Source organism: Macaca mulatta, chromosome 6 (assembly GCF_049350105.2).
Source record: "Macaca mulatta isolate MMU2019108-1 chromosome 6, T2T-MMU8v2.0, whole genome shotgun sequence".
NCBI lineage: Eukaryota > Metazoa > Chordata > Mammalia > Primates > Cercopithecidae > Macaca > Macaca mulatta.
Genome location: NC_133411.1, coordinates 87,730,922 through 87,755,432, shown reverse-complemented (window position 1 = coordinate 87,755,432; position 24,511 = coordinate 87,730,922). Strand labels below are relative to the sequence as shown.

General features: G+C 36.8%; 1 protein-coding gene across 27 annotated transcripts in view; it reads left to right on the top strand.

Annotated features, from left to right (window-relative positions):
* SSBP2 (single stranded DNA binding protein 2) overlaps nt 1-21,317 on the top strand; it is a 329,142-nt gene extending 307,825 nt beyond the window's left edge. For 17 of the 27 annotated variants that reach the window (XM_078004238.1, XM_078004236.1, XM_078004231.1 and 14 more), the window contains 4 exons: nt 1,172-1,250; nt 4,640-4,668; nt 12,543-12,641; nt 20,690-21,291. In XM_078004238.1, coding sequence (XP_077860364.1) covers nt 1,172-1,250; nt 4,640-4,668; nt 12,543-12,641; nt 20,690-20,719 — 237 coding nt within the window. In that variant the 3' untranslated portion in view covers nt 20,720-21,291. 27 annotated transcript variants of the gene reach the window in all.
* Nucleotides 21,318-24,511: the final 3,194 nt, after the last annotated feature.

Below are 24,511 nucleotides of genomic sequence, written 5' to 3'. Positions count from 1 at the left end.
ATATATATCTTACATCAGTGAGGCATGCATATTCCAATTTGTTTACTGAACACCAGCCTGTGTGCTTTTAGATACTCAATTTTACCAAGCAAAATTGGCATTCTCTTGGGGAATGTTATAAGCATGTGTTTTGTATTGCCCACAGTGATAGAAGGCCATTTTATTCCCACACAGAGGTGGTGAAGTACAGGGTTGCCTGCCAAAGGCAGTTATTTCTCCCTAAAAGCCTTCATGATTACTCACCACCACCGCTCCATCCACACACAGACACCATAGTCAATATTCTGCACCATACAACATCGTAGAAATGCTTTTGGCATGGGAAATTTGAAGAGAAAGTGTTTTCAGCGGGCTGTCTTACCTGTAAGTGTAAGGTAATCATAGGTAACTTGTCTTTGAACTGGGCTCCAGGTTTCCTCAGTGTTCTAGAGAGATGAGAGGAAGACTGAGTGGGCGGGCCATGGGTTCTCTATCACCAACCCCATCATAGCACACCTGTTTTGTACCAGGCTTCTAATGTAAGATTTCACCTGAAAAGAAAGGAAAGAAAAAAAGAATTCCACTACTTTAAAAAATGTTAAGCAGAATGGCCTTGGAATGTCTGAGTGTCATTGAAGTAACATGGTTGAGACTGCCAAGAAGAATTAGCTATATTCAGCAATCCCCAAGGAGTGAAATGTATTTAACCTATAAGATGAAATTATTTATTATATCCATTTAAACAAAGACAGATTGCCTGCTAAGAAAAATATTAATGTTGTCATAATGACATTGAATTTTTCTTATTAATAAGCCAATACCCTTAACAGCTTCTTAAGAACCACCTTTGGTTTTCAATAGAAAATTTGTCAATATCATAGAGGAAAATGCTTATCTTCTAATTTGCACTGGAATTTATATAGTTTCTGAGTATATCTGAAGAAGAAAAATTTGGAGATAATTGAGGATTAAGCTAAACGTCTATATGTGGAATACAGAGAAAATGATATGAGAGAGGTGAACAGTCCAGTTAGAGAATCCACAAGGCTGAAAAACATCAAGTAAAAGATCTCCATAGCTTGAAAGTAAAAATAAGTTGTGGCAGTGTCTTGTAATGTTAAATATATTGTAAAATTGAGATAAGCCATTGTTTTCAGTGTGATTACAGTGATTTTCTTCATTTTTAAAATAGTTTCCAATGGGCCCTGGGTCAGATGGTCCCATGGGTGGATTAGGAGGAATGGAGTCACATCACATGAATGGCTCTTTAGGTAAGGCTTTTCAATTTGATGTTTAGAATAAATTCAGAAGAAAACCTTAATTCTACATAGTGGATATTACAGTTTCCAAAGTTCTTCCATAGCCAGCTACTCATTTTTAAACACTTCAACTTTTACCTCAAACAGATAGTTTAATCAACATTTTATTGGTTATAACTATAGATCACTTGAAGATCAGAAGTGTGAGAATTGTTCTAGTTCATATTCACAGTTATTTACTTTAACCTATAGAAATCTCATGTCTTACCATAAAAGGAGACATTGCTGCTATGGGCACGTGTCATGCTTGCCCAACCCAGAAGGCTGCAGTATTCTTGCAGCTGTTTTGTTGTTGTTGTTTTGTCTCGAGTTCTATGGACACAGTCTCAGAAGAACTTCAGTTTCTCTCCAAAAATTTCTTAATTTTGTTTTTGAATTTTTATGTTTGCTTCCTTTTTAACATAAAATTGTTAATCATATTCTGGATAATTTGAATGATTTTCTTTTAAGAGAACACTGCCTACATTGTCTTCGTGATAAAGACCATTTCAAGTATGTGACCGACGGTTGAAAACATACTTTATAGTCCAGGCGCCATGGCTCACATCTGTAATCCCAGCACTTTGGGAGGCCGAGGCGGGCGGATCACGAGGTCAGGAGATGGAGACCATCCTGGCTAACACGATGAAACCCCATCTCTACTAAAAATACAAAAAATTAGCCAGGCACGGTGGTGAGTGCCTGTAGTCCCAGCTACTAGGGAGGCTGAGGCAAGAGAATGGCGTGAACCTGGGAGGCAGAGCTTGCAGTGAGCCGAGATCGCACCACTGCAGTCCAGCCTGGGTGACAGAGCAAGACTCTGTCTCAAAAAAATAAAAAAATAAAAAAAATTATCTGGGCAGGGTGCCGGGTGCGTGTAATCCCAGTTACTCGAGAGGCTAAGGCGGAGAATCGCTTGAACCCCGGAGGCGGAGGTTGCAGTGAGCTGAGATTGCTCCATTGCACTCCAGCCTGGGTGACAAGAGCAAAACTCCGTCTCAAAAAAGAAAAAAAAAGAAAAAGAAAACATACTTTATAAATTATGCGTTCTTACCATATGAATCTAAATAGCTGCAAGGTGAATGAAAACTCTAACACTAGTGAGAAATACAGACAAGTGTTGCAAAATTGACTGGGTCATACCACACAAGATAGTTATATTTGTTTTGCATTCACATAAGTTAAATGCAAAACAAACAAAAAACACTTTTTATGTTTGTGTATGTTTAAGTAACATGACCATAAACTAATTTAAAAGTTGACAATGGGGGTGGGAGTTATGATTTTTTTTTTCTTTGGAAAGGGTTCATCTTTTACATAAGTTGGAAAAAATATGTTCATGAGTAATTTAGGTTATATACAGATTTCGCTTCCCCACCTAAGGTCAGGAAATGCCTCCCTCTGATACTTGGAAAATCTTTCAATAATCAAGAAATTATTTGCAGTACACTAAGAGACTTTTGAGCTTTTAAAAATTTATACTTATTTTGCCTAGATTGCAAAGTCTTGATTTGCACTGTCCAATTGCATTAGCCACTAGCCATGTGTGACTATTTGATTTTAAATTAAGAAAATTTTAAAATTCAGTTCTTCAGTTGCACTGCCACATATCAGGTACACAGCAGCCACTTGTAGCTAATGACTACCTTAATGAACATCACAGAGAAACATTTCTATTATTGCACAAAATTCTGTTGGACAGCACCATTCTTGAATTTTATTTTCCAATTTATTGCAAAATAATTCACTTTGCAATATTGTTATTTGTAGAACTATTCACAAAAAGATATTTGGGGCCGGGTGCGGTGGCTCAAGCCTGTAATCCCAGCACTTTGGGAGGCCGAGACGGGCGGATCACGAGGTCAGGAGATCGAGACCATCCTGGCTAACACGGTGAAACTCCGTCTCTACTAAAAAATACAAAAAACTAGCCGGGCGAGGTGGCGGGCGCCTGTAGTCCCAGCTACTCGGGAGGCTGAGGCAGGAGAATGGTGGGAACCCGGGAGGCGGAGCTTGCAGTGAGCTGAGATCCAGCCACAGCACTCTAGCCTGGGCGACAGAGCGAGACTCAGTCTCAAAAAAAAAAAAAAAAAGATATTTGGTATAGTTAAAAGGCTCTCATTATCATAGTCACCAGAATATAATTTTCAGAAGATTTTTACCTATGCTTGGCAACTGGCTCATTGCTTTCTATAATGAACATTACTGTACATATTTTATATACACATATATATATGATTGCATATATGCATTCAGTATTTAATCATTTATTATGCCTGTTTATTTGCAACTTAGGTTAATAAGGGCTAGCTTTATTAGTAATGCTGACTGATACTATGCCACTAAAATGTTATATTATTTTTATGCTAGGAAAATTGTCAGAAGTAAAATTGTTTAAAGTAAAGTTAATATTGTGGAAAAGATCTGATTATTGTTCTGTTAGTTAATGTATGATTCTGTTTCTTTTTTTTTTTTTTTTTTGAGACAGTCTCATTCTGTCACGTACACTGGAGTGCAGTGGCGTGATCTCAGCTCACTGCAACTTCTGCCTCCCAGGTTCAAATGAATTTGCCGCCTCAACCTCCCAAGTAGCTGGGACTACTACAGGGGCCCGCCACCATGCCCAGCTAATTTTTGTATTTTTAGTAGAGGTGGGGTTTCCCCATGTTTGGCCAGGGTCGTCTCGAACTCCGGACCTCAAATGATCCACCCACGTTGGCCTCCCAAAGTGCTAGGATTACAGACCTGAGCCACTGTGCCCGGTCTCTATTTCTTACATAAGAAAAGAAATTAATATTGATTGTTTATTTCTTCCAAGGATCAAAATAAAAATATAATATTTAAAGACATTTTTAATTTTGAAGAATTGTCATGAATATTCATTGCTATCAACTTTTTAATATTAATACTTAGCTTTTGGTTATTATAGTAAAGTATGGTTTAAAATATTGTCAAACATTGTTGCAAGTGTTCATTTTATATTTTATCAGATTTACAGCATCATTTTCAAAAAATATATGTAGATATCTATATGTTATATATACATTTTATATTTTTAATTGGGTAGGGTATATAAATGGTCTTTCTAAAATTTCACATTCAGGAATCTATGATAACAACAGTTTTCTTCATGCTTCCATAAAAAAAATGATTGGGAACTAAGGAAAGAACTCCTTGCATTTTCCATCAGATGGTACTGATTCACTATACTGTGTAAAAGAAGAGGAATTTTTTCAGATTTAAAAACTCAGGAACTATACACTGGAAAATATAATATACTTCACTTATTTAAATTAAAGGAGTGTTTAATTTATAAATGAAATCTTACCTAATAAAGGCTTTATTTTTATATTTTGTTTCAGGCTCAGGAGATATGGACAGTATTTCCAAGGTGAGTGCTGTGTATTCTGTGTTGTTTTTAATCAGAATTTTGTTCTTGAACAATAGTTTGAAAGTAGAAGACCAGGTATAATTAATTGGAAGTTAAGAATACTAATGCATATTATCTGCAGGAAAGGGTAAAATAAGTCTTTTAAGAATGTTTCTAAATATGCTAAGATTAATTAACAGGACATACTATACATTATTAATTGACACCCAAGTAATAACAAATTTAATCACATTAAGATGTTACTTATTTGTAAAGCAAACTTACAGAATTTAGATAATCTTTTGAAAATGTAAAGATGTCTAAAGAAATGTGAGGAGAGATAAATTTGAAAAAGTGGTAATTATATATCATGAGGGCATTGCATTTACATATCCAATTCATCTTGCAAACCTTCATTAGAAAATGCTGATTTCCACAATAATTGTTCTAGTTCCCAAAATAGAGTAAGAAAGTGATTAGAGGAAAATTATATTAGTACAAGCAGGAAAGTGAGCCTTCCATTAGTATGTGTTTGTATTTTCCCTCTTTCAATAGTTTGAGTATCTAAAGTGAATCCTTTATTAAAATGCCTTATATTTTTGAAGAATAGTATCTAAATACTATTTAGGTCATGATGAATTTAAAATAGTTCTCAGTGAGTCAAATATATCTAGAATTACTGATGAGAACTAATTATTCGCTACCACCAGAATGACTCTCTTAGAAGTCTGTTCTATATCAATAAATAGAGAAATTCATTAAGGGATGACTTTATATTTATGTATAATAATGTAAAATTCCTGCTGCCAAGAAAAATAAAATAAGATTGATTGAGCTAAAAAACATTTTAAATTAAGACTTCAAGTTTTAAAAAATATTTAATTGGAATTCTGGCATTATAACTCTGTTGCCTGGCTGCTTTGCCTCACAAGCTCCACATGTATTTTGGATGTCTATGTTTAGAAACAATCATGTTTAGAAAAAATCAGAAAGGTCTTTTTCTTTTCTAAAAATAGATAAATATTTATAATGAGTACTAGCTTACCTCTGTGAGAAATGGTATTTATGGAGCCGGTTTTCAAAACAAAATTCCCTATGTAACTTTATTAGAGCCTTCTCTCTGGACCTTTGCAAGTCAGATTACCATGAATGTGTTGGCTCTCAGATACTTCTTTTATTTATTTATTTATTTTTATTTTATTTTATTTTATTTTGAGGAGTCTTGCTCTGTTGCCCACGCTAGAGTGCAGTGGTGCAATCTAGGCTCACTGCAACCTCCCCTTTCTGGGTTCAAGCAATTCTCCTGTCTCAGCCTCCTGAGTAGCTGGGATTAAAGGCTCATACCACCAAGCCTAGCTAATTTTCGTATTTTTAGTAGAGATGGTGTTTCACCATGTTGGTCAGGCTGGTCTCGAACTCCTGACCTCAGGTACTCTACCCGTCTCGGCCTCCCAAAAGTGCTGGAATTACAGGTGTGACCCACTGCACCCAGCATCTCAGGTATTTCTAACAATTTAATTAGCCGAATTGTGCTTTGTGGTCACCAGTGAAATTTCTGATGCCATATTTGAGAAGCATATTCTTGTATCTACAGATGGATTCTTAATTACAGAAAAGTAGGATCATCCAGATAGTTTTAGGCCATCTTCCTAAAATTTTTACTAACTACCTAAAACCTTTTACATAAGATAGATATAAACAAAATTCCATATGGGAAAGTAATAAAATTCTATATGGGAAAGTACTTCATAATTTGTAAAAGTTTAAAAATTTTTTAAAGTCATAATGGTGAATTAAATGTCTTCTAATCTGCCCTCATGTCAGATCGGTTGCTATTCCTTTTCTGCTTACTTTCCCATGCCTGTTTTTGGATACAAGTTTTTCCACCATACCATGCCCAGTCCTCATAACACTCTCTTACCTAATGATGCATTGCTTGTGCTCTAAGCAGTAACTGACCATCCAGTGTGTACCTGTGTGTGCTGGGTGTTGCCTTCTGCACTCTGGGGACATAGAAAAGACTTCCCTAACAACAAACACGATTTCTACGCTCAAGTGGTTTATTCTTAGGCAGGAGCTCCTTCATTCAGTAAATGTTGACGCACTGAGGCATTATGCTGGGCTCTAAAAGTCCAAAGATAAACAAGATATGTTCTCTGCCCTCAAGAAGTTCAGTTTAACAGAGGAGCTCGAACAAATAGGATAAATAAAAACTTTTATAAAGCAAAGTTAATATGCATTTAAATTAATGTAAGATTTATCCCCCAGTAATAAACATGCCACTTAATGTGCTAGAATTGACTAGTTAAATCTGCCTTCAAATGAGTTCCTACGCATCTCATTTCTACACCACGTCTGCTCCAGGTTCATTGGCTCTGGGCTCTAAGCTGGCCGACCCTGGGTGATGGTACCATTAGTGCCTGTTGCACCATAGTCACTTTTTCTCTTAAGATGCATCAACAGCATCGTGCACATTGTATACCCGCTGCCCCAGATTCTTTCTCTCCCTGCCTCTTTCCACTCCCACCCTAATTTTTTCAGTCTTTGACTCCGAGGTATGCACAGTCACAGTCTAACTCTGCTTTTCCCACATTTCTTCCTTTTCCAGCACATGTTCAGCTATCTCAAGAAGCTTTCTTCTTCCTTTTGTTTTCCTGGCATCATTCATTATCGTTCATTTCCATCCCGTTTTTTTCTAGTAATTTTATTTGTGAATCAAAAGACAGCCTTGACCATTATTGCTTAGTAATTTTTTTTTTTTTTTTTTTTTTTTTTTTTTTTTTGAGTTGGAGTTTTGCTTTTGTTGCCCAGGCTGGAGTGCAATGGCACCATCTCAGCTTACCGCAACCTCCACCTCCTGGGTTCAAGTGATTCTCCTGCCTCAGCCTCCCAAGTAGCTGAGATTACAGGCATGTGCCTGTAGAGATGGGGTTTCTCCATGTTGGTCAGGCCGGTCTGAAACTCCTGACCTTGGGTGATCCACCCACCTCGGCCTCCCAAAGTGCTGGGATTACAGATGTGAGCCATCCCGCCCAGCCATCGCTTAGTAATTTTTAAAGTCCCTCTTAGGTCTCTAGCCACAGCTCTATAGTTCTCCAGTTAAATCTGTATTTTGTCAGCACCAGTATCACATATTTTTTAAAAAAATTTTTACTCCATTTTAAATGTTGTGTATAAGTACTACTTCAATTGTTTTTCTACTTTTTATTGCATAGATACTCTATTTTATCCACTTTATATGTAAGATAAAGAGTACTGAATTGAGAATCAGAAAACCTGATGCTACTACAGTACTTACAAGTTGCAGGAACACGTTACTTAATCTCTCATAGGCATAGTTTGCTTAGCTGTAACATAAAACTTGTAGTTCATTCCCTGCCTGCTTCATAAAATTGTTGAGAATCGAGTGTGAACATATGTTAAGGGCTATGAAGTGCTATACAGACATTGAATATCTTTCTTCTCATTAGCTATACAATCTTTTGTGGACAAGGCTAGGAACTCACACTATCAATTGTACTTTGATGGCACTATTTCAGTAAGCAAAATGAATTCAAAGCTTCCAATGAAGTTTCAAAATTATTTCTTGCTGAGTTGAGCATTACCTAGTAAAACTCATATGCCTCATTCTCAGAACGCAGAGTTTATCTTTAATTTAGAAGACTTTTAAAGATGATATATGAAATTCCTTTCATCCCTTTAATAACTGAGGGGTCACCCATTTAATTAATGAAACAAAAAATCTTTTTCCTTGGAGTTGGGGTTGCGGGTAGAGAGAAGTATATGGTTTGTTTTCTTTTTTTTTTTTTTTATTTGACTCAGAGTCTCACTCTGTCGCCCAGGCTGGAGTGCAGTGGCACAATCTCGGCTCACTGCAACCTCTGCCTTCCAGGTTCAAGCAATTCTGCTGACTCAGCCTCCTGAGTAGCTGGGATTACAGGCACGCACCACCATGCCTGGCTAATTTTTGTATTTTTAGCAGAGATAGGGTTTCACCAGGCTGGCCAGGCTAGTCTCGAACTCCTGACATCGTGATCCACCTGCCTCTGCCTTCCAAAGTGCTAGGATTACAGACATGAGCCACCGTACCCAGCCGGTTTGTTTTCTTAGAAGAAAAGCAGCTAAAGAAATTCTGCAGTTCACATTAACATATCTCACATTTATATTTTTGAGTTTGAAAAAAACATGTATGTGAAAAGACAAGCTCTGATCATATCATATTTAATAAATTATCAAGAAAGTATTTTCAACCTGAAGCATTCTGACCTCAAGAACTTTGGTTCCAGTTAGAGATCCTATGCCATTCACAAGGGAGCTGGTAGATGACTAGAGATCTACACCATCATCTCAGGTGTGCTGACCTGAGTTCTAGCTCAGTTGTACTCACTGGGAGAATGACTGACAGTTTATTCTTTGAGGGAGCTAGCAGAGTCAAAACAACACTCTAGAAGACTCACTGTTGGCACCCTGTGAGAAAGCAGTTCAAAATCCACTACTTAGAATAATGTCATTATTATTTTATTCTAATTATAGGCAGAGCCACAGTTTCTATAAATGTTCACTTTTTTAATTTGAAAATGGAAAAATTTAGAATTTTAAAAAGTTTTAAAAGGTTTGGAATAATTTTTAAGGATGGGAGAAGGGATAATAACTTACTAATTAAGAGAAGATATGAACTGGGCACAGTGGTCCACACTTGTAATCCCAGCACTTTGGAAGGCCAAATTGGGAGGATTGCTTGAGTCCAGGAATTCATGACCAGCCTGAGCAACATAGTGAGATCTCATCTCTGCAGAACATTTTAAAAATTAGCCAGATGTGGTGGCAAACATCTGCAGTCCTAGTTACCCAGGAGGCTGAGGCAGAAGCATCACTTGAGCCCAAGAGTCCAAGGCTGCAGTGAGCTATGATCTCACCACTGTATTTCAGCCTAGGTGACAGAGACCATGTCTCAAAAAAAAAAAAAAGAAAAGAAGATATGAAATACCTGCTAGATGAAATCAGACCAAGAAGTCTAACAGGGTTAAACATGGCAGTCAGAGGAAATTGTGTTTGCGGTGTATTATGTGTGTATGTGTGTGCGTGTGTGTGTGTGTGTATAAACATTCATGTATGACATCATAGCTTAAGAGAAAGAATTTCCAGCTTGAAGAAATGATAAGTGAGAATGTAATAAAATTTCTTGAAGTTGGAATCAGTATAATCCTAACCATATTTTTTCAAGCAAAACTCTTAAAGTAGGGAATAAAGTACACATTCATTGAAATAACTGTAACCGATGAGCCTAATGTATCTAAAAGTAATCTTGTTACTCTTTTGTGCTGAAGCAAGTAGAGTGACTTTTTGACCAACCTAAGTCCTTTTTGTACATCATATTCTTGCCTTATTGATGAAACCTACTGGACATATTACACAAATACAGCTACAGTTAAATGAAGCATACACACAATTCATTGCCACCCACCCTCCTAACCTGTTCTGGGATGGTTTTTGGTACCACTATCTTAGCTGTCCCTCAGATGCCAATATTGAATGTGCCCTTTAGCCCATATCATCATGTCACTCAGTGATTACAGACAGCACAGTTTTCTTAAGACTTCCCACTGAGGAGCTTCTGTTGTTTTCCAATTTTGTGGAGATTACTCTAGTTAAAAACAAACAAACCAAAAAAACCCGATTGTCCTATCACTTCAAGCTTTTCAAATATGGTCCAGTAGGCTGAATAGGAATAGGTTTCAGAGATCTGATTTTATCTCAGTTTTGTATGTTGAATGTATCCTTTTAATCTTCCTCTCAGTGTCCTTAAATACCCATCCCCACTACACACACACACACACACACACACACACACACACACACACACAAGAGTATAATGCTGAGCCACCATGCTATGAAGAGGTTGCATGTAAATCAGAAATAATAACATTGGAAGTATTTTGTATGTATTTAAATATTAGCAATGCAACGTTACTTTCAAATTCTAAATATTTAAAAATCACTTTGAGGTAGGAATCAGGTTTGAAGTTAGCCAAACTTTCAGAATTATAAATCAAGAAATGATATATGGCAAATGTGCAGCAAAGATTTAAAGCACCCTAACTGAATCTGAGATACGCTGCTTCTCTCATGGCACTTTGATACCACAGGGGGTATGATTGTTACACAAGAATAAGAGGGTTCATTTCACTCCTTTGTTTGACTGTGTAAAATATGCGGCTTCCGACTGCATCCTTGAGTTTTCTTGTATATATGTGTATATATATTAGATTGTATTTTATTGTAGTATTACCAGTTTCTCCATTATATATAAAATGACAGAAATCCAAAAGAATTTATAAATTATGAGTAAATCTTACAATTTTTTTATAAATTCAGTTTCCTTTTTGAGCTAAGTAAGCATTATCATTCCTATTTTCAAGGTACAGTTTATTTAACTAATAACTTTAATAATTAATGAATTCTAAAATAATGCAGTTAGTTAAATTTTACTTAATTTTTTTCCCAGGAAATCAAGATATTCAGATTCATTTCAAAGTATAGTTGCTTTTCTATATACTTGGGTAACTAACATTCTCAGAGAAAAATTAATCAAAAAAAACAAAATCCTCTTTATGCTATTAAAGTATGTTTCCCAAGTCCTTGGGGTTTCTTGACATAGAGAGCTCCAATGGACTTCAGAGGATCCTTGTTCTCAGATCCTCCCTGCGGGGTGCACAGCAAGACAAGACACAGTGCATTTCTACCAGCTCATCTACCTGTCTCTGCTTTACATTTTAACCATTTTCTTCTGGGAATACCTCATTCATGAAATGTTAATTTTTATGATACAAATTGTTGTGGTTAAGACAAAATTCTCTGAGCAAATTTCTTTAAAACAAAAAATCTAAAAACTAATTCCAAAACAATATAAATAGGAATAGCTTAGGAAAAAGTATCTAAACTCTTTCTTCCATTTGAAATAACAAATAAAAATGTTTAACTCTGAAGTTTTTTTTTTTTTTACAAGTTAATAAATTGGACCTTGAAAGCATTACAGTTATACTACTGTGTAAACATGGTTTATAGTCCAATGTCATTCTATATTTCCTGTTGATGTGGAGTATCAGGTATCCTGCCATGGCTAAAATTGTGCGGTAGTAGTGAGACTAGCAAATTTAAATAGAATATGCAGCAATACACTGCTAACTTGGTGTTTGATTAGATTGCTAATAGCAGTCATTTTATCTTCAAGGAAAGTTCCAGAGTAAATCTACTCTTAAAGTAATGATAGGAAAATGTTCTAAAGCAGTTTTCTTTTGAGCCCCCTTTTCCTCTAAAAGTACATAATAAATTTTCAAGTCCTGAGGTGTCTCTTGTTCTTAACTACAGTAGTTAGCTATCTTTCTTTTTTCCTTAAAGTTCATGTAAAAATGGTTGAAATAGTGTTATCTGTATACTGCATGTAGAATTAAAAGGAAATGTTTATTAAAACAGTGACCTTTCAAAGTTTGGTTAGTGAAATGACTAAGGGAGTTATTGTTCCATCTTGTCTTATCAGTGGGTAGGATCTCTTCATCATGCCCCTGCTGGGAATGTTTTAAACTCTCCAGAGTTTTAGGAACTCTCTAAGCTGAGGGTGGGAAATTGAATAAATATTGATTCTGAACCTAAGAAAATAGTTGTGGTAGGTTATTGGGGGTTTTTTGTTTGTTTTTTAGATTTTCATTTGGGAAGGCATTAGTACTTGTCAAAGTGCAAAGAATGAAATAGAATACGTGGTAGAAGTCTTAAGATTAAAATTATAAGTATGATTTGTCCTTAGGGATGCTGCTATAGATTCAATATTTGAAACAGTACAATGCAAGAGGGAAATTAAAATCTTCAACAATGCCTTGTTTTCTAAATCTTGTTTACAGAATTCTCCCAATAATATGAGCCTGAGTAATCAACCGGGCACTCCAAGGGATGATGGCGAAATGGGGGGAAATTTCTTAAATCCTTTTCAGAGTGAGAGTGTAAGTATTCCCTTGACTATATTACACCCAGATTTTATTTCTGAAGCTCTTCTGCTAGAATAAATGCATAAAGCCACTTGTACTGCTGTTTATCTAGAGTTCAACAGGTTTATCTTTTAGAAGTCAGGAGAACCTTTAAGTGGAATATCTTTGAAAATAATTTTTAAAATAAACTTTTTCTTTTTTACTCCTATTTTGTGTACATAGTTAGAAAAACCGTAATAACAATTTTCTCATTGAGAACCTCCACTGTAAAGGAACAAACTGGAAACAGGTTGCCTATTTGATACTTTTTATAAGTTTTCATGCTACTAAAGTGTCTCAGGTTGCTGCAAAACTAGGTCTGTTTCAGTGCTGTCCTCAAAATCTAAAAGTCTGTTCTTACTTTATATAGTAGACCTCACTGGACTGAGGGCCAAATTGGCGGTCTGTTAACCTGAGCTAAATACCCAAGTCACTGCTTGCGTGTGATTGTACTATTACACAAAAGTTCATTCCATTTCTCCATAGAAGTAGACAGAACCAAAAAGAGAAGCAATAAAGTTCATTCATTTAACAAGCAATTACTGAGCACTTACCACATGCCAAGGCAATACGCTAGGTATTGGAGAGACCAAAAAGACAAAATGGTGCCTTTTCTCAAGGAGTTCTACATAATGTAATGATTTTTTTACATTAATATTTCACATTAGAAACCCCAGTGGAAATTTTTAAAATACAGTTTCCCAGAACTCTCCCTAGACTTAGTGAATCAGAATTTCCAGGAGTGGGGCTGGGCATACTTGAATGTGGAAAAGCTTTGTTACTGATGCTGGTGTACATTCTCTGCTAAGAACCACTGAATTGGAATGTAGCATAAAAGATTTCAAAACCCAAATGAATTTCATCTTCATAGAATTCATGCCATCCTTAAAATTTATTGGGGAGGACCTACCAAACTACAGTCAGAATCAGAAGAGAGACTGCCCTCATTTTGCCTAACTTAGCATTTACCGGAGGTTATACCATCAGAATTTGAAGCACTGGCTAATAGCACGTCTACATTTATACAGAGTGGCTGCTTTATACAGAGTGACTGTTCCATTCCCAAAACAGAACACAAGATTGAGTGCTCTGTGGATTCTTTTAGTTCTGATATCCACGTAGGACCTTTGCAGGGGACAAGGCTTCCCCTGTTTTTAGACTTCATCTCTGTTAAAATTATGCTGATCTGTAGTTTGTTTTACTTGCAGGCTATATATGATTAGTGAGGACAAAGAATTTTTTTATGTGTAACAATTTACAGTAAAAAAAAATTTAGTCTGTCAGTGATAAGGAAAAACATGAGAAGCTGCACAATTTAAGTCATAATGCTTAAGATTATGGGAATTGTTTTTTAGATCCTGGTTCTTTGAGTGGTTTACTTCAAAACTATGGACAAATTAATTTTCCTATGTTCACTTTTATCTAATTAAAGCCATTGATTTCCTTTCAAGTAATTTTACCAGCAATAAAATGGCATAATTCAGTGAGATATTTGATAATTCAATTCAGTTTAACATTTATTGAGCCTATTATATGCAAAGCATCAGGTTAAGACCAAGGTATTCTGAAATAAATATAACACCTACTTTCAAAGAATGCAACCCAATAGGAAAAACAGAGGTTTATATAACTAACACATGTCAGATTAATGAGTGCTATAATGTATATATAAGCCAGGTATTTTAAAAGTCAGAGGAAATGATTAATTTGGAGTTGGAAAAAAACTTTTTTAAAAAGATTCCACATGACTTTCACTTATGGGCAGTGAAAAGAGGAACTCTCCCCTCTCTTTCCTTCCCAAATTTGTCATTAGTGACTGCTGCCTTGTTTAACAGTTGGAAGAGGGGTGCCAATTCAGAACTGGCATCAGAAAACTCACTGAGGCAAAGAATCAGATATGACAGGATGTGGAGAACTTCCTTACACAGAATAAGCACCAGCTTCTCCCTTCAATCCCTAATGAACTATGCACATGGCAGACAACAGATTCCTCTGTGAATATGTGCATTTAGAAACGAGAACAGCTGGAACAGGGCTTCTTCCACCCCTAACTTCTGGCCCACCCTCCCTGCCCCTGAACCTAAGCGGGTTCAATGCTAGACTGCCAGCAGAGTTAGCGGCAAACAGAAGTTCCCTGCTTTCTCTTCCCTCTTTGTCTCTGGTCCCCACCAGAAACGTTGTAAAAGGAAAAATAATTTGATGGTGGACTGAGAAACTGCACCACCACCCTGGAAGGTAGTACAGCCTTGGAAGCAGGTCCACACTAGCTTCTCCGTTCTTCTGTCTCCTGAGAAGAAGGGACTTGTTGTGAATGATATCATTGTTATCTGTGGCTTTCTCTGTCATACTACCATACATTTTTGTTTAGACCTTTTTATAAAGTCAAGCAATAAGAGGAGAGAGGAAGAAAGACAAAAGAGATTTGGTGCTGACAAATGTAAGGCTTTGAAGAAGTAAATAACCTTGTTATCCCCAATAAGTTAGCTTTGCTATAATCAAGGAAAGGCAGAACCCTTAATGAATTCAGAAAGAAAATGTTTTTCAATAAACGAACATGCAAGTTCTAGTGTTTAATACACATAAGTCTGAAAGCACATATTTTTGAGCAGTCTGCCTTTTAAGGATCTGTCGAGTTTTATCTTGAAGTTAAATCACAGAAGGAGGCCTGGGAAGGGAACAAATATCTATTGAGTACTCTTTATGTACTAGATACTATCCTACTCTCTTCACACTCAAACATGCTGCTTCATTCAATTAATATAGAAACAAAAATGCCCAGCCCAAAGTCATAAACCTTGCGGTGCCAACATGCTTGACAAAACAAAATGCGAATTAAAAAATGTTTCACTGCATAGGTTTTTTTTTTTTAGATCACAACCAAGACCCTTTATTTCAAGAAACAAAGATGCCCCCTAGTGTTCAAACTGTAAAATGTTTGTTTTGGAAAGTACAGACTACAAAAAACCTTAGTTCAAAAAAATAGTTTTTCATGCTTCTCAAGTGAAGAAAGTAGCTGGTCTTATTTCCTGAATTAATTTAACAAAGTATTTTCCCATGGCACTGAAATATAATCAATTGAGTAAACATGATGTTAAAATAATGGCATCAAATAGGAATTACAAACAAGATGGTAGATTATCTCTCGTTCCCTTACCCCTCCTTTGCCATTTTCTGCTATTGTAAAGAAATCACATCAGCCCCAATTTTTTTATGTAATCATATAAATACTAAATTTATTTCACTTTTGTTTAGCTCAGGGTAGAGGAACTGTTCTTTATTTCTCTCTCATTAAGAAAATAAAGTATCATACAGATGCTTAAACAGAAATGTAGTAAGAATTAAAGTGTTCTTGACATGTATAAACAGAAATTTATACACATTGTTCAAAGACTTCATGGAAATCTCTGGATTTTATGGTACATGAACTGGGCATAATAAGGAAAAAATCACAAGTTCACTGCAAGGCGTGCTATCTCATTTCACATTAAAAGATAAAATAAGTTGGTGTACGTTTAAAATAATATCTTTAAGGGTTACATTTTTAACCAAACCAAACCGTAATGCTGTTGACTGCTTTGTAAGAGCCATTTTACCATCTGGTTAAGGAGAGCCAGACTCACAGAATAGTTTTGAAACAGGGCAACCTGATATCACAGCATTTTGGCATAAACATTACAATATGTCATCACATATTGATGCAGCAGTACAATAGAAACATTGAAGTGTGGTCTCAGTACAGTACACCATGAATATTTTATGTCTCTAAATATGATACTCCATTTAACACCTACTCTTCCTTTACTTCTGGAAAATTGTAAGCCACTTTTCTACTACTTTGAAGAATAGTAATCTATAGCAAAATTCCTTTTTGCTTGCCCATTCTATGAGTTTTCCTAGAAACTTTGTTATCTCCCCTTATTTCATTTTTTGAAGTAGTTTCAGTAATGGCGGCCGAAGATGAGCAGTTTACAGCCTTAGGAGTGTAAATAGCACTTTGCATATATAGACACCCAGGCATAAATACAAACTATTTTACTGTACTAAATATTTGTACTACTCAAAAATTAAACTTTATTAGATGATTGCTCGTTTTTCCTTTCTTTTTTTTTTTTTTTTTTTTGAGACCGGAATCTCACTCTCTCGCCCAGGCTGGAGTGCAATGGTGCAATCTCGGCTCACTGCAACCTCCACCTCCCGGGTTCAAGCAGTTCTCCCAGCTCAGCCTCCTGAGTAGCTGGGATTACAAGTGTGTGCCACCATGCCTGGCTAATTTTTGTATTTTTAGTAGAGACGGGGTTTCACCATGTTGGTCAGGCTGGTCTCGAACTCCTGACCCCGTGATCTACCCACCTCAGCCTCCCAAAGTGCTGGGATTACAGGCATGACCCACCGTGCCCGGCTGGTTGCTCCTTTTTCTGAGTTGTATTGCGTGGAGCTGATGCTTCCATTTTGACTGAATTGGGCCCTCATTTTCTCTATTTTTTTCACTGAGTTTCCTCCCTGGGGCAACCTCGCTCTTTAACTTCCCAACAAATCAGTAACAAAATAACATTTTTCTGTAAGATTGACTTAAAACATTTGAAATATCACAGATAAAAAATGTTAACAGTTGCCAGTGTTGAGATGATAGCAACAAATAAAAATGCTTGATAATAGAGTATATGCATATGTATAGCTTTACATATGTACACACTCTTAACAATATATAGTAGAATGAAGGCTATTCTATATTTTTAACACTATTTCCTAACATTACCTGACATATGAATTAACTGGAATAATTTTTTGGTTTTTTTTTGAGATGGAGTCTTGCTCTGTCACCCAGGCTGGAGTGCAGTGGCACCATCTCAGCTCACTGCAACCTCTACCTCCCGGATTCATGCCATTCTCCTGCCTCAGCCTCTCAAGTAGCTGGGACTATAGGCACCCACCACCACGCCCAGCTAATTTTTTGTATTTTTAGTAGAGATGGGGTTTCACCGGGTTAGCCAGGGTGGTCTCGATCTCCTGACCTCATGATCCATCCGCTTTGGCCTCCCAAAGTGCTGGGATTACAGGCATGAGCCACTGCGCCTGGCCCCAGAAACTTTTTTAAAAAGCATTTCCCTTGAGGTCCTTTCTGAAATGCTTAGTATCTTTTACTGTTTTATATTATTGACACAGTGTACTCAAAAAAATATTTGTTTTAAAAGAATGATTATCTTTATTATCTGCCCTATTAAATTAACTAAAATTACATAACAACAAAAATTTCAGTTCCTGAGTTGTACTAGCTACATTTCATGAACTCAGTAGCAGTGTGTCGCTAGTGGCTGTTGCACTAAACAGCACAGAATTAGAACATCATCATCACAGAAAGTTATATTAGTGCTGATGGAATCACCAGTATTTATTGTAAGTAACAGTAGCTGTAGAAAGCATAGATTAAATTTATCTGTGCCCATTTTGCCATATTATCTGTTTTTTTCTACTCTAATAAAACCTTGCTATCCACTTATTTTCTTTTTATTTATTCTTGCCTCTAAACTTTTAAATACCAAAATATAGTTCTGTTTAGCCACAGGCTCTGGATAGTTGAAGCGTGCTGTCATTGTTTATAATGTGAGACGTAGAATCACATTATGTGCATGGGATCAATTGAGTAAACATATTAAATGGTATGATGTTTGTGATGATGAAATGGTAGGATGAAATGTGATGTGATGAAATGGTAGTAAGTTCCCCTCTGACACAGGGTCAGGGATCAGTTCCATGTCATCAGCATTTGTCTATAACTGGGGGGTTTGCTTTGCTTTGCTTTTCTGCTGCTATGATCAAGGGGAAAGGTTGTCTAAACTGAATCTCTTTTCTTGTTTCTGGCAGCCTCCCTCTTTTTTTTGTTCTCCTATGATCTGTCTAAAAGTCTCCCCTTTTAATCACCATATACTCACTATAATCCTACCTACAGGATCAGTTCAAGTATGTAATTTCACTTTCCTGTACTGAAACACTGTAGGCTGTGAAGTGATTAACAAGTATTAATAGATTTTCCTTGATGTAATGCATGTTTAAAGGATTAAACAATCCTCTTCCTATAGTCCAGTGACCCTTTTCCAGGCCTAATCACCCACCTTTCCTCAGGAACAGTGCATGCTTTTGGTTTGAGCCCTAATGACATCTGGCCCAGACATGTGCCAGCTGAGCCACTGCCCCTCTGTGCTCTTCCCTGGGGAGTCCTGCTTCCACACTATAATCCGTCCTTACATCAGTATACACCTATATGCCCTTTCTGATTTCTGCAGCCGGTCTCAGCTTGTCTAGAATTCACTTCATTTTATTCTCTTTCTGCTAACTTTCTGAAAAGTTTGTGCTCCCCTACCCAGGATTATCACAGCTTCTGGTTAGGTTCCTGGAGCCTGGGACCAATCCCTTTGCCTTTATCTGCCTTTTTCCAGGAGGCACAATTGTTATTAGCATGTTGAAGGTAATTGCCTTTTACCCTGGTCCTCATGAGCTTCCAATAAAACATTTAAAATATTTCACATTTCAGGGTCCACATTTATATTTTAATTTAGAAACTGTCTTCATCCAAAGAGTCTTCAATCCCACATGTGGGATTAGATGCCTCTCCCCACAGCTCAGATAGTCTAGAGCTGTGTTGTTCAAAATGTAACCACTAGCCACATGTGGATACTCAAACTTAAATAAATTAAAAGTAAATAACATTAAACATATAGTGTCTTGACTGCACTAATCACATGGCATGTGCTCAGTAGGCACATATGGCTAGTGACCTCCAAGTTGGACAGCACCGACCACAGAACAGATATGTCATTGAAGAAAGTTCTCTTGCATGGTGCTGCTGTAGAACTTTTCTGTCACAGTCTATTCCCCAAGAATATGAGGGTACAGTGGCACAATTAGCAAAATAATTGCTCTTTATTTCTCTCTAAATCATTTTTGAAACCATTTTTTTCCAAACCTCTGAAACCCTCACCTTTTATCATTTGTCAGCCTCATCAAACTGACAAGTCAGCATGTAACAATGATGTTCCTACTCACGTGCAAAAATGACTGGATTGCAGTTAGAGTCACAGGCCGAGCACAGGGGCTCACGCCTGTAATCTCAGCACTTTGGGAGGCCAAGGCGAGCAGATTGCTTGAGCCCAGGAGTTTGAGACCAGCCTGGGCAACATGGTAAAACCCCATCTCTACAAAAAATACAAAAATTAGCCACGTGTGGTGGCTTCTGCCTGTACTCCCAGCTACTGGGGAGGCTGAGGTGGGGGGATCACCTGAGCCCAGGGAAGTCAAGGTTGCAGTGAGCTGAGATCACTGCACTCCAGCCTGAGTGACACAGTGAGACCCTGTCTCAGAAAAAAAGATTACAGCACAGATTATGGGCAAGATGCTTAAATGCTGCAGTATAAATTAGTTTCTTAAGTATTTTCAGTGCTTTAATGAGAGCTTCCCAGGGCCAGCTTGCACTTGTTTTTGTTTTGTTTCCCTACAATATTAACCTAACACTTGCTGAGCACTTTCTATGTATTCAATAAATACTTGGTTTAGGGATTTTATATCTCTTCTTCCCCAAGCCCCTTTACAGATAGGGAAACTGAAGTCAAGACAGGTTAGGTAGCCTCCTCAGTTTACAAGCTAGTAGGTGGCAAAGACTAGTCCTCATACTTACTTAGTTATGATCCAGCCTTGGACTAAATTTAACCAAGGTTTTTACAAGTGCCTGCAAAAACATCAATCTGTCTGGAGGGAGGAGGCAGAGGGACTGGGTAGTGATCAGCCTTCTGGGTGCAGGGAGAGAATAGGACTTGATGCTTTCCAGGGGAAATATTGAAAATTTCAGTATTAGGTTAAGTCTGTATCAGTTTACTTTTTTTATAGTTTCTTATTTTATGTTGTATGAGATGAAAAGCTTGCACATAAAAGATGATAAGAAATTAGAATTCTTCATTTCTGTTGTACCAAGAAGAACCTTAGTGATCTCTAAAAGAATTGTTGTTAAAATATGGATTCTTCTTTCCTTCTAGTACTCCCCTAGCATGACAATGAGCGTGTGATCCATTACCAAGTCTCCTCATGAAAACCACAGTGAGTCAGCCCTTCACAGAACTACTACGGAAGAAAATTATTCATCACAGTGTACAGTTAAACAAAGGAATCTCAGTCACACCAAACCAACCTTTTTATTTCCTGCTCTCTCCCCTCTTTTGTGAAGAAAGCGGGTCCAAACGTGATTCAAACAACTGTACGGAGTGGCATATTAGAATTGCCCTAAACTGAACTGCAAATAATTATGTGTGTATGTATATGTGTGGGAAAGAGAATGTACTGTATATGTGTATGTTATACAGACATATACACATACATACATTGACCCACAGGACATTGTAAAATATTATCACATGACATCTTAAGTAGAAATAAGTAGGGACTTTTATTCCATCCTTTTTTTCACGTTTACATTTTAATTATTACAAGTTGCTCCTGCCCCCTCCCTGAACTATTTTGTGCTGTGTATATCACTGCTTTATATAAGTTATTTTTTAAGGTGAACTCAGATGTTATGGTTTTGTAAATGTCTGCAATCATGGATAGGAATAAAATCGCTTATTTGAGAGCTTTCATTAAATTGCGTCTGATGCAAGTTATCCTGTGAATCACAAAGTGTACTGTCTCAAAAAATAGAAGAAAATGTGTCTTCGTCTTTATGTTGAATCAAACAATTTCTCAGTTACCTTCAGTGAAAAGTATTTTTTAATTTTTATTTGAGATAAACACTTCAAATCAGTAAAAGCTTAACTGGGGCCTCACACAGTGTATTTCTGCAATAACTGCTTTAAACGGAGTTCTTGATTTGTTTGTCTTAGATGATACAGAAATCACTAAATAGCCCAAATCACTTAGACCATAGCAATAAAGTGACAGGGGTTGTCGTATTTTTAGCAACATCTTTTCTCTTTATCATGATGAAGCCCAAAAGTGATAACAAAACCATTTGCTTGAATTTGTCACTTCTCACCAGGAATACTAGAGGTAAAATTTTAATAACATACTAATGTTAAATGGTATCTGGTTTTTATTCAGACTTTTTGTGAGCATATTCATGTAGACACTAGAAGTAAATACATTGAATGAGACTTTGAGCACAAGGGAGAAGAGAGTTGTTAGCACTCCTGAGGCCTCTGGAGTGCTACTTTTCTATCCAGGTATCTTGCTTGCTACCAGCAGAATTGACTGGTATTGGTTCTCACTCACCAGGGAGCGCCTGCTCTGTTCCTGGGATATAAGGCTTTTATTCAGAAGCAAATCATTGATAGTGACTTTGCTTTATCTAGCCACTGACTTCAGCAGGCTAAAACTACATTGTGTAACTGCCTGTTCAAAAAAGAATGAGTAAATGTTTTAATAAAAAAAAAAAACTACTTCCCTTATGAAAGCACCTTGCTCTATGGCACTTTCCAGATCTTTTGAGGTTTTGTGCTTAATAATACATACATACACCAAAATCACAATAGAAAGATATGAAGACTTTAATTTTAGACTCTGAAAGATAACTGGGTGATCCTTTATGTTAAAATTGTGATACAAGCAACCATTGATAAATACCAACTATGAATCCAAACTCCAGAGACTGAAAAGCATTGTTTAATCGCAGGTTAAAGCATTGTTTAATCGCAGGCTTTCTCTTTCCTTTAGGCTTATAGTCTCTAAAGTGAAAAATTGGCAGTATATAGTCATGCAGCTCATAATGACATTTCAATCAACCACAGACTGCATATATAACAGTGGTCCTATAAGATTATAATACCATATTTTTACTGTATCTTTTCTATGCTTAGAAACACAAATACCATTGTATTACAGTTGCCTTCAGTATTGAGTACAGTAACATGCTGTACAGGTTTGTAGCCTGGGAGCACTAGTTTATATTATATAGCCTAGGTGTGTAGGAGCCTATACCATCTGGGTTTGTGTAAGTACACTCTATGATGTTCGGACAAGGAAAATACTGCCTGACAGTGTATTTCTCAGAATGTATACTTGTCATTAAGTAACACATGACTGTATTTGCTAGTTCCTGATGACTGACTTCTCTCAAATTCATAATGATTTAGTCCTTGTAAAAATAAAGATTTTGCCTGTGCCTAACAAGGATACTAGGCAGAACTGTTGAGGAAAAAAAAAAAACTGAATTGAATGTATGTTGCAGATTTAAACTATAATAAAATGAGCCTCAGTTAATCACACACAGCGTTCAGATGCCTAGGAGTGCACACCGGAGAAGAGCCTCATGCTGTCAACCTGCAGAAACCTTTCATGCAAATTCAGATGAAAAGGTCTTTACCTCAAGCGAAGGTAACCTGAATGAAGGTGACAGTTTGTCCAGACACCTGACTTTACCAAGAAGAATTTTGACTTTCATTTTTTATGACAATCGTATAAAAACTGACAGCCCTTTGATTATTAAGTTTAATCTTATAATGCTAGAATTTTCAAACATTTTGTTAACTCTTCTCCATTATTACTGATCTTGAAGTTCTTTTCTTTGCCTTCTGAGAAGGTATTATTTCTTATCACAAAGAATGATGAATCTGATTTTATCTGCCCTTATTTTGGGGGTAATACTAGAATATGAATTGCATCATGATCCCCATTATTTGTAACCTAAAAGTAAAATTCGTTTTTTTTTTTCAAGGCAGAGCAGCCAATTCATTGTAAGTATTCATTTCTTTTTTCTTCTTGGAGTCCAGATTAAAAAGAGTTACTTTAGATTTAAAAATTTTCTGGAATAGTTGAAAAATTATTTTTGAGGAGAAAATTGTATCCAAGAAACCCAGAATGTAAGGATACTTGATTTTTATAACCAGATAATTCTTTCATGCACTGAATGGAGGACAGTATATCTGTATATTAATTTTTGTTTAGATTTTGAATCATTTAACCCTTATCCTTTTTTCTTGTAATAAGAGTATTTAATGTTTTTCTCTTGTGTTTTCCATCTTTATCAATGCATTTGTGTTGGTCTTGATGTATACTACCTGTTCCTAGGGTTATTTTTTACATATGTCACCTCACAGTAATAATATCAGCAATTCTTGCTACATTGAACATATTAAATACACATGTAAAAAGCAAAAGTACGCAGTAGGTAAAAACATTAACTCTTGCTACTCTGCTTTGCATTCTGCCTAACTCACTGCATTTGAAAATACATGTCAGATTCTTTCTGAAGTATTTTTTATCCTTAACTACGTGTCTTACAGCAAAGTTGCCCATGGGAACAAAGGCTATAGGGTGTCATTGATCTTCTAATACACCACATTTTGATGGGTGAATCTTACTAGTACTCCTTTGAAAATGTTCCAGTGTGGACTCAGTTGCTGATGAAGAGGAAGTTCACAGCTAGGAATCCGAGGTCAAGATTTCTCAATTGCCAGCTGGGCACTCACGCCTATAATCCCAGCACTTGGGAGGCCAAGGTGGGCAGATCACCTGAGGTTGGGAGTTCAAGACCAGCCTGGCCAACATGGTGAAACCCCCATCTCTACTAAAAATACAAAAATTAGCCGGGCGTGGTGGTGGGTGCCTGTAATCCCACCTACTCAGGAGGCTGAGGCAGGAGAATCACTTGAACCCAGGAGATAGAGGTTGCAGTGAGCCGAGATTGTGCCACTGCACTCCAGCCTGGGTGATGGAGCAAGACTCCATTTCAAAAATAAAAAAGATTTCTCAATTGCCAAAAGATTAACAAGTAAATCGGTTCTGCTCCCCCAGCCATGGAAAGTGCCCAAAACAGCCCTTTCCCTCTAGAATAAAATAAAGAATAGGCCGGGCGCGGTGGCTCAAGC